The sequence below is a fragment of the Myotis lucifugus genome, unplaced genomic scaffold (genome assembly GCF_000147115.1).
Source record: "Myotis lucifugus unplaced genomic scaffold, Myoluc2.0 scaffold_301, whole genome shotgun sequence".
Taxonomy (NCBI): Eukaryota; Metazoa; Chordata; class Mammalia; order Chiroptera; family Vespertilionidae; genus Myotis; species Myotis lucifugus.
Window position 1 is genome coordinate 1,079,105 of NW_005871349.1, and position 11,141 is coordinate 1,090,245.

The 11,141-nt window shown below is 43.0% G+C and overlaps 1 protein-coding gene across 9 annotated transcripts in view; it reads left to right on the top strand.

Moving 5' to 3' along the window:
• The window catches only part of ST7 (suppression of tumorigenicity 7), a 246,223-nt gene that overhangs the window by 151,723 nt on the left and 83,359 nt on the right, over window positions 1-11,141 (top strand). For all 9 annotated transcript variants that reach the window (XM_006100186.3, XM_006100189.3, XM_006100184.3 and 6 more), the window contains one exon: window positions 6,786-6,900. In XM_006100186.3, the coding sequence (XP_006100248.1) occupies window positions 6,786-6,900 (115 nt within the window). The remainder of the gene's footprint in view (window positions 1-6,785; window positions 6,901-11,141) is intronic.

The following is an 11,141-nucleotide window of genomic DNA, read 5'->3' on the forward strand; positions in this document are numbered from 1 at the left end:
AATTACAAATGAAAAGTACATTTAATGAACTCCCTATGTTTCAGGAAGTAACTTTAAAAATATACATAAAAATAAAGAATAATATATTAAAAACAGGCTCACTACCCAGAATTAATAAATAAAAATAACTTAAAAAATTTTGTCATGTTCACCTTCTTTACTGAAAAGAAAACAATATAAAGCCATAGCCCCCATGTGACCACCATTCACTATTCACTTCCCTTGAGGTACCAGTAGGTTGGTGTGTTTAGTTTGTTTTCCTACGTTTCTACAATAAATACTCATAAATGATATGTAAAATTGTTTTGTGTGCATTTTAAAATTTAATTAAATTGGATCACATTCTACAATGTATTTCTCTATAGTGGTTTTTTCCCACTCAAAACTGCTTGATATTTGTCCACATTAAGATATACAAAGCTTAGCTTAGTCCTTTTGCCTGCTAAGTCGCTTTTGTCATACGATCTCTCCATCCCACTGTCTGTGGCAGTGCTCCCCATCTCGGGTGGCTGCCCTGATATGTCCCTTCAGAAGCCCGTGGGAGTGTCTCTAGGAAGAGAGCTGGAGAAGTGTTGGGTTAGAGGGTCCATCTTTCTCAGTTTTACCATGGAGTGCCAAACCAAATGCGTATAAGAGATACTATGTTTTTCAAATATAATATCACTATGAAACTTTTTATAAAACTCCCTTTAAAAAATTATCCTGTTAACCAGAAGTTGGCAGACTAAGGCTTGCAAGCCAAATCTGGGTTCCTGCCTGTTTTTGAAGTTAAGTTTTATTGGAACATAGTCTCACTCTCTCAGTTATATATTGTTCATGGCTGTGTTCACGCTACAGTGTCAGATCTGAGTAGCTGCAAAAGAGACCATCTGGCTTGCAAAGCCCAAAATATTTACTCTCTGGCTTTTTAAAGAAAAAAAATTTGCTGACCCCTGTAATAATAGTGTTACCTACTATCACTCTTTTTAATTCTTTTTTATTTTGTTTATTATATTACCTAATATTAAGCAACATAAAGAAACAAGATGATTTCAGAAAGTGATAGAAACAATGGAAAATGGTGAGTGGGGTGATGCTGTTAGGTAGGGTGGGTGGTAGAGAGAGTCTGAAAGGATGCCATATGAGCTGAGACCCAGGAAATGAAGAAAGCAAGGTTTAGAGAAGTTAAATAAGTCGTACAAAGAGTCACAAGTGGTAAGTGGCAGGAATAACTCCAACTATATGGCTCTTTCCTGAGCTGTCTTCATATAGTCTTGTAAACACTATACAAAGCAGATATGTAAGTGTAGCAGAGAAGCATAAGCAAAATGGTTTAGTTCTCCAGGACTTGGCAGGCCAGAGACTGGGTTCTGATGTGCTGAAATTTGGCATCAGTACTGATGACTGGATTTGAATCATAGTCCTGTAACTAATTTTGGCTGAATCACTTAAATTTTCAGACTTCATTGTTTTTGGTGGGGTGGAGGTGGGAGGGGCTGAGTCTGTAAACTGAGGAGGGTGTTTGGATGACCTCCATGGGCTCTGCTGGCTCTCACTTTCTGTGATTTTAGGAGGTGGCATTTGATCTGGGCTTTGGAGGGTGGGGTGATTTTGACAGGCTGCCTTGAAAATGAAGGGAAAAGGTATTCCAGGTGGTGAGAACAGATTGAGCAAAAACATAGTGGCTAGTAACTGGAGAAAGAATTCCGGGAATGGTGGGTAATAGTCTAGTCTGACAAGGCTACAGTTTTAATCCTGTAGAAGACAGGAGAGGCAGGAGGAGTGTGGTGCTAAACTAGGGAGGGCCTGAGAGGTAAGCTCAGGAGCTGGGGAAATGTCGCCTGGAATTACTGAACAGGAAACATGCTGGGTCTTTTTGTGAGCATCCTGTTCAGTGACTGGCTTCTCTCTATATGAATAGTCACAGTAGTGGAGCCTTCTCTAGACCATCTCGTCCATGTTCAGACAGCTCTCAGTGTAAAAAAAAATTTCCTTCCATGAAGTCAAAGCTTATGGGTTCCAGCTGGACCTTTTCCAAGGTGTAGATAGTAGAAGGTCATTGGAAGATTTTAAAGGGTAGAGGAACAAGTTCAGGGATATATAACGCAAAGGCCTGAAGTAGCCCTGTGGCAGCACACATATAATATGTACCCCAAAGGAAGAAACTTTAAAAAGCGTTTTATTCATGAAATATGTGTTGAGCATCTATAATGGGTCAGTTAGTAACCAAGAGTCTATTGCTAAGAAAGAGGTCCTGCTCTCTCACTTGTCCCAGGCTCATGGGAGGATGGAGCAATAGACCATGATGACCAGGACTCTGGGAGTTTGGGGCAGGAGTACTTAACCTGGCAGATGGAGGCAAGAGGTCAGGAGTCAGAGGGCAGGTAAGCGTTCTGGATGTTGAGGACCTGGCCAGGTGGATCAAGGAGGGAAGGGAGAGCACCCAGAGGAGAGGGAGTGTGGATAGAAACACCAGTGAACGTGGCCTATTTAAGAAACTGAAAGCTGTTCTGTGGTGGGAGCGTGGTGTGTAGGCAGTAAAGTGGCTCCACATGAGGCTGGCGCAGTGGGCAAGGTCTTGTCATAAGGGGCTGTGTTTGCCAGGCTAAGCATTTTATATCCAGAATTTGATGAGAAGCCAAAATTCTGATATGTAGTCTTTCCTCCCCAATTTATAGAATGTACATATACTCCTTTAAAAATATTAGAACATATGGAAAATATGAAGGAAGAAATAAAACTCACCTTAATCTCACTAACTGTTAAAACATTTGGCTCATTTCTTACCAAGTGTGTTTCTATGCATAGATATAGAAGGAAAGCATAGTCTTATTGCAAAATATAGTCTGTAGCCTGCTTTTTCTATTGTAACTGTATGTCAGCATTTCCCAGGCCATGCCATTAAAACTTATTTGAGAATTTAATTACTAAGGACTACATATAATAGCCCAAAAGATGACTATGTCTTATACTTAGATGCCTCATAATGGAATAAAATTTAAGTTGCTTGCATTGTTCACTATCTATAATAATAATAATATGCTAATTAGACCGGACGTCCTTCCAGAAGAAGCCGGGGCTGTGAGGGAAGCCCAGGTCCCGGGTGCCAGAGGGAAGCTGGTGCCGGCAGCCAGGGGAAGGAAGGCCTACTCTTGCACGAATTTTGTGCATCGGGCCTCTAGTTATAAATAATGTTGTGATAAGCAGCCTTGCTTGTAACTTGTATTCACATGTGCCTATTTCCTTGGGGTAGGTCCAGCCGTGCCCGTGGTTGCCTTTTAAGCAGGGGCATGCTGGACTCCATTGTGTATATTTGAAAAGCGTTATGACAGCAATATGCAGGGTGGATTGGAAAGAGGTGATCTAGAGGCAAGCAGAGCAATTTAGGCCAAGTATGAGGGCATAACCTAAGGTATTAGCAGCAAGGCCCAAGAAAAGAGGAGGTGCTAATTTTTCTTACCATCATGTTTGCTTGTTATTGTTTGTTTGCATAACAGCTTTCTGTGAACCTGTTGGCAGTTTTTACATATTAATTCGGGGGTTTCGGAACCCCTAAGGTGACTGTAGTGGGTAGGGTGAAGCGGGTAACGGGAGCTAATGGTTCTCTTCTCCACGGCAGGAAATACCAAGGGGAAGAGCAGGTTTGAAGGGTTGGCTTGGGGAGGAGGAATTTATGAACCTGGTATTAAGTTTATCAGGTAAAACTGTCAGGAGATCGTTTATAAACTGACCTAATATAATCACTTAGGAGAGTGGTCAGAGAGGATGTGAGGATGAGGGAGCTATGCCCACAAAGATGGTGGTGTTGAGACTCTGGACACGAGAGTACTCATGCGATCAGGGTGTTCATGAGAAGAGTACTTGGTACACAACAGGGAGACTACTTACTCATAAGTAGCAGACAAGTGGGAAATAGAGAGGGAGCTGGGAGATAAGTCAGAAGAAAGCCAGAAGAGAATGGTGCTGAGGAAGCCAAGGGAGACAAGAGTTTCAAGGAAAAAGTCATCAAGCTGTCAAATGTTGCAGAGGTCAAGCAGGAAGAGGACAGGAGGGTGTCCACGGGAGCAATTTAAGTCACCTCTCCACATGGGATGAACAGATTCAGAGGAACTGTGGGCTGGAAGCCAGATTGTAGCTATGTGGTGAGGAGTAAAGGGAGCTGGGGGAGTAGGGCTCATGGTTTTACTAAGTAAGATAGCTTGTGAAGGGTGAGAGAGGACAAGGTGATAGCTGGAGTGAGGGGAGGCAGCGGAAAGATCACTTTTTCTTCTTGTTCATATTAAACAAGCAAAGCTAGATTTCCAAATTGTCATATGACTTCAGTTACCTCTCCAATATTTGCTGTTTGCCATGATGAAAGTCCTTTTATTGATGATTTTTTTGACATGATATACTCTGTCCAAACTTCCAATGAAAGCACTACTGCCCAAGCTCCTAGGACCTTACTTCAGGTTCTGTTTCCGCAAGCCGTGGCCCCCATTTTGGTTCATACAGTCTCATTGGATTTTATTAAGACTCCTCTCAGTTTTTAAGCTTCAGCATACTCATATTTGGAATTGCAGTTTTAAAATTGCAGAATATGACTTGTGTCCTTGAAGTTTGACCTGAGGCATTGGTAAAAAATTGTAAATGTTTAAATTTACAGTTTAGAGAATGTTTTTATTGTATTGCCAAATGCTGAATAACAGAGAGCTTTAACCCTAACAAGCTCTAATTAGAAAGAGAAAAAAATCAAAGGCTGATGCCAACCAGAATCAAAGTGAACCAGAACAAGAAATACTTTTATTGGTTACAGAACATCAACAATGTGTGATAGTCTTATTCATTTCCTTACTAGCAATAAAAACATAACACGCTGTCTCTGGGGGCTTCAGACAGTCCTATTGAATGCATAATCAGTTTGTAGGTGTTTTTCGTTGGTAATGTAATGCTCTTTGGGGTTGCAGAAAACTATTTTTTGAGAGATGCTAAATTATTCTCGGCTTAAAAAAAACAAAACAATATGGCAAATGTTTCTAATGTAAGAAGTGCATAGACAATGCACTGGATCCACTGATTTCTTGCATAAGGGTGAGTTAGCCTATTTTTTAGTATAATTTCTCTCAGTACAATTGCTTTAACGATGTTGATGTCAAAAAGTTACCACTTTTTTACAGGTCATTGCGTTATAATAAAATAGTTATTCATGTAGGAGATAAAATAGAGGACATATACATATACATTTATATATATTTTTTCTTTATAAAGAACCTGGTTATTTTTCCCTTAAGATGAGATTTACCTTTCTTTAAGATAAGGATTTTACGCTGAAATCTTTGTCCTTTCTCATTTCTCTTTGTTTTCCAGTGAAGTTCTATGTACTATTTTTAACTCTCATTGGACCTTCTTTCCGGCCATTCTGCCTAGAACCTTTAGACCAGCGGTTTTCAACCTGTGGGTCGTGACCCCTTTGGCGGTCGAACGACCCTTTCACAGGGGTCGCCTAAGACCATCCTGCATATCAGATATTTACATTACGATTCATAACAGTAGCAACATTACAGTTATGAAGTAGCAACGAAAATAATTTTATGGTTGGGTCACAACATGAGGAACTGTATTTAAAGGGTCAGAAGGTTGAGAACCACTGCTTTCATTATTCTTTCATCATTCTTGTCAACTCTTTTTTTTTCCCCAATGGTTGCATCTTTATTAGAAAAGAAACTAAAACATTCTTGTCAACTCTTACCCTTGACTTTTCATTAAATCTAAATCAGTGTGCCTAGCTTCAGCCTAACTCCGTGGCTGGCAAACCGCGGCTCGCAAGCCACATGCGGCTCTTTGGCCCCTTCAGTGTGGCTCTTCCACAAAATACCATGTGCGGGCGTGCACATACAGTGCGATTGAAACTTCGTGGCCCATGTGCAGAAGTCGGTATTTTGTGGAAGAGCCACACTCAAGGGGCCAAAGAGCCGAATGTGGCTCGCGAGCCGCAGTTTGCTGATCACTGGCCTAACTCATCTGTCATCTTTGCTACTGATCCTGGGTAGCTGTCAGCTAAAACTTGACAATTATGCCCATTGTACCCTCTATAAATTCATCATCTCCAATTTTTTAGGCCCTCAAGATAGCCTTAGGAATGCTTGAGTATTTCCGTAAGCAATTCTCCCCTTTGTGACTATTCTGTCCCCCCATCTTTCAACTTTCTCCCTGCCACCTGTTCCCTCAGTCTCAGAAAATGATCATGACTCTTGTTTCATTGAGGTAGGACTGCTGAACATCCACCCCCTTTACTACCACTCCCTGTCACTACTTACGTATTTTCTCAGTCCATAGCACCTTCATTATTTTCCTACTTTTTCTCCTTTGTCACCAGGCCGCTCCACTTGAAAGAGTAGTGCCTGCTTGCTTCCCCTTCTGTTCTCTGACTTCCATACAAACTGTTTTTGATGAGGTTTAAATGTTAACACCTGAGAGAGAGTTTTCAACCTTCACTTTATTGGGTCGCTCTGGTATTTCAGCATGATTGAGCACTACCTCTAAGCATCTTTCTCAGTTTTTATGAAACCCCCACTCTTTTGAATATTCTCCCATCTTAGAGACTCACAAATTCAAAGTTGCCATTTTCCCAAATCAACAGGAAAAAAATTAAGCATTTAATGCTTTACAAAATAATAATGAGTGTGAATGCATATAATTCAGTATTAACTATACTTCTAAAATTATATTACACATTTATATTACATAAATATATTACAATTCAGTGTTAGTTATACTTTTAACAATGAGATGGATATATTAATTATTCCTTGTTTTTTCTTTCCTAGTTAATGAAGGAGTTCCCTTTGTTAAGTATGTTCAACATCCACGAAAACCTTTTAGAGGCCCTTCTGGAGCTACAAGCATATGCTGATGTTCAGGCAGTCTTAGCAAAGTATGATGGTAAGTCCTTGTGTGTTTTTTAAATCTACTTGAGTATTCCTCTTTGTGATGTATTTAAGTGATTAGATTGGCCTGGCTGGAGTGACTCAATTGGTTGAGCATTGTCCTGTGCACCAAAAGGTTGCTGTTTCACTTTCCTGGTCAGGGCACATACCTGGGTTGTGGTTCAATCCCTGGTCAGGGGACATACGGAAGGCAACCGATTGATGTTTCTCTCTCACATCGGTGTTTCTTTCTCTTTCTCTCTCTTTCTCTCCCTCTCTCTCTCTCTCCCTCTCTTTAAGCATGTCCTCAGGTGAGGATTAAACAAAGATTAGGTTGGAAGGATCATTTTAAATAGCACAGCATTTTGTTAACTATCCTCTTAGAGAATTTTTGTGAACAGTTTTATGATGGCTTTTACAGAATCTTACAATTTAATGGTTAGTAGGGGCCAGAAATGTTGAGTGCCCTGTGCCACATCCTCTCCTTCCCTCCCAGCAGATTCCCCTCACACTCTTCCCGTCAATGTTCTGCTTTATTATCTCCATGGCCAGAAAACACTCAGCACCTCTGTAGGCAGCACATACCCTACTGGGACAGCACTGATTGCTGAAGCTCCTGTTATGCTCCCACATTAGTTGACTATGACCACTACCTGTTGGTCATGTTGAGCCCTTGCTACAGCCCTTGTGACAACTCAGTAAATATTTGAAGATAAAATTATGTCCCCTTCATACCAGGTCTTCTTCTCATTAGCAGAAAACCCCATTTCTTAACATGAGAGACTTTGAAGTCTCTTAGCCTTTCTGGGTACTCATCCATGAACTTATTCCAGTTTGCCTGTTCTTTTAATTTTTAAAAAATCTTTATTGTTGAGAATATTACAGATGTCCCCATTTTTCCCCCATTGCCCCCCCAACCCGGTTTCCATCCTGACCCAGGCCTTCACCACCCTATTGTCTGTGTCCATAAGTAATGCATATTCTATATAATAAAAGCCAAATATGCTAAGTGTCTGGTCGTCCATTCAACCAATCAAAGTGTAATATGCTAAAAAAAGGTGTAATATGCTAATGATATGCTAAGGCCACTCAACTGTTTGCTATGACGTGCACTGACCACCAGGGGGCAGACACTCTGACTGATAAGGTTAACTTGCTGCTAGGGTCCAGCCGATCGGGACTGAGCAAGATGGGCCAGACACACCCTGGAGCCCTCCTGTGGTCCCTCCCCGGCTGGCCAACCTCCCGTCCCTCCCTGGCCCCGTGCACCGGTGGGGTCCCTCGGCTTGGCCTGCGCCCTCTTGCACTGGGCCTCTAGTATGCATATAAGGTCTTTGGTTAATCTTCCCTTCCTTCTGAGAGTAGTCATCTGTTCCATGTTTCCATACCTCTGATTCTTTTTATTCACCAGTTTAGTTTTTCATTAGATTTCTTGTTCGTTTATTTTTATTTTTATATTAAATTGTTAATAGATATGTATTTGACAGTTTATTGTTCATATTTTTTATTTATTTTTTCCTTCTTCTTTCTCTTCTTAATGAATACCCTTCAACATTTCATGTAATACTGGTTTGGTGGTGATGAACTCCTTTAGCTTTTTCTTGTCTGTGAAGCTCTTTATCTGACCTTCCATTATAAATGATAACTTTGCTGGGTATAGTAATCTTGGTTGTAGGTCCTTGCTATTCATCACTTTGAATATTTCTTACACTCCTTTCTGGCCTGCAAAGTTTCTGTTGAGAAATCAACTGACAGTCATATGGGCACTCCCTTGTAACTTTTTTATCTTGCTGCTTTTAAGATTCTCTCTTTGTCTCTGCCTTTTGGCTGTCTTTGTGTGGGCCTCTTTGAGTTTATCTTGTTTGGGACTCTCTGTGCTTCCTGGATTTATAAGTCTATTTTTTTCCCACTAGATAGGGGAAGTTTTCTGTCATTATTTCCTCAAATAGGTTTTCAATATTGTGCTCTCTCTCCTCTTTCTGGCACCCCTATAATGTGAACATTGGTATGCTTGAAGTTATCCCAGAGGCTTCTTACACTATCTTCATATTTTTGGATTTCTTTTTCTTTTTGCTCTTCTGATTGGGTGTTTTTTGCTTCCTCATCTTCCAAATCATTGATTTGATTCCTGGAATCCTCTACTCTACTGTTGAATCCTTGTAAATTATTCTTTATTTCTGTTAGTGTATGCTTAATTTCTGATTGGTCCTTTTTTTATGTCTTTGAAATTCTCACTAAGATCCTTGAAAGTATCACTAAGTCCCTTGAAGCTCTCATTAAGATCCTTGAGTAGCCTTATAACCATGGTTTTGAACTTTGTATCCAGTAGTTTGCTTGCTTCCATCTCTTTCATTTGTGACATGTTTCTTTGTCTCTGCATTTTGGCTCTTGCCTGTGTTTGTTTCTTTGTATTAGGTAGAGCTGCTTTGTCTCCTGGAATTGGTAGAGTGGCCTTGTGTAGTAGGTGTCCTGTAGGGCCCAGTGGCTCAGCCTCCCCAGTCACCTGAGCTGAGCACTCTAGGTATGCCCCTGTATGGGCTGTGTGTACAGTCTTGTAGTTGAGCCTTTTTTTGCTGTTGGTATCATTGGGAGGATTTGACCTGCAGGCCAGTTGGCTGTGAGGACGTGCTGTGACTACAGTGGAAGAGCTGCTGTGCAGGAGACACTCTATGGAGCAAGACTTGCTTCAATGAGGCTTTGGTGCTCACTGCGTCTACCCCTTGAGTGTGTCGCTTGTGGATGTGTAGAGTTGTAATCTGGCATAGTCTGAAACTGTCCACTGGTGCACTGGCTCTGGGGCCTCCAGGCAGGTGCGAAGTTAGCCACTGCCTGGGGCCACCTGGCAGGAGCTACAGAGAGGTCTATAGATGGCTGCTACGTGTATTGGGTTTGGAAGTGCCCAAGCAAGGCCTGGCTGTGAAGCAAGGTAGGCTGGTGCTAGTGCTGGGTCTTGGGCCTCTTATTAATAGATTTGGAATATGCTGACACCAGCTGTTTGAGAGATTTTAGCAAAGTCTGAAGCCTGAGCCAGGACAAGCTATTCATGTGGAAAAGCTGCTGCAAGCAGCTTAGGTGGGGCTGTAAATGGGAAGAGGTAGGGTCTGGGAATCACCAGGGTGGAGCAAAACGTGTGAGCCAGGCTGATGGAGACTCAGATATGGTTGTCAGTCAGCCCTGTGCTGGGGGAGGTTTCAGCACATGAATAATGACCCCAGGAAGCACCCCTGTCTGGGAGTAAGCCATCCTCGAGTTCTTGCTCCGATGCTAGACAATCCAGTTCCTCCCCGTATGTCCCAGAGTCCCCCAAAGCCACCAAGGGCTGGAGCTCAGCAGGATCGAGTCTGAGTAAGTTTGTATTTTGACCCTTTAAAAGGAACACTTGGGTCTCTAGCAGCCTCTATGTCACTCGGCCACAATCTCTACTGGTTTTTACAGCCCAAAATTATGGGGACTTCTCTTCCCAGCTCTGGAACCCTGAGTTGGGGGTCTGGTATGGGGAAACTCCTTACTCCTCACAGGGTAGGGGGTGCTTTGCAGCCACAATAGCCATATTAATTAAATTATATTATATTATATTATATTATATTATATTATATTATATTATATTATACTAGAGGCCCGGGGCACAAAAATTTGTGCACTCGGGGGGGAAGGGGAGGTCCCTCAGCCCGGCCTGTGCCCTCTCGCAGTCTGGGACCCCTCGGGAGATAACGACCTGCTGGCTTACGCCTGCTCCTGGGTGGCAGAGGGCAGGCCCAATCCCTAGGTGCAGCCCCTGGTCGGGCTCAGAGCAGGGCTGATTGGGGAGTTGGGGCGCCGCCCCCTGTCATGCACAGAGCAGGGCGGATTGGGAGGTTGCGATGCCACCCTCAGTCACGCTCAGGGTAGGGCCAATTGGGGGGTTGGGGCACCGCCCCCTGTCACACTCAAGGCAGGGTTGATGGGGAGTTTGCGGCGCCACCCCCTGTCACGCACAGAGCAGGGCCAATCAGGGGGTTGTGGCGCTGCCCCCTGTCACGCACAGAGCAGGGCCCATCAGGGGGGGTTGGGGCTCCGTACCCTGTCACGCACAGGAGCAGGGCCAATCAGGGGGTTGGACGCTGCCCCCTGTCATGCACAGAGCAGGGTCCATCAGGAGATTGAGGAGCTCCCCCCGTCACTCACAGAGCAGGGGCGATAAGGGAAGTTAGAGCACCGCCCCCTGTCACATACAGAGCAGGACCGATCAGGGGATGGCGTGCCGGCACTGTCACATTC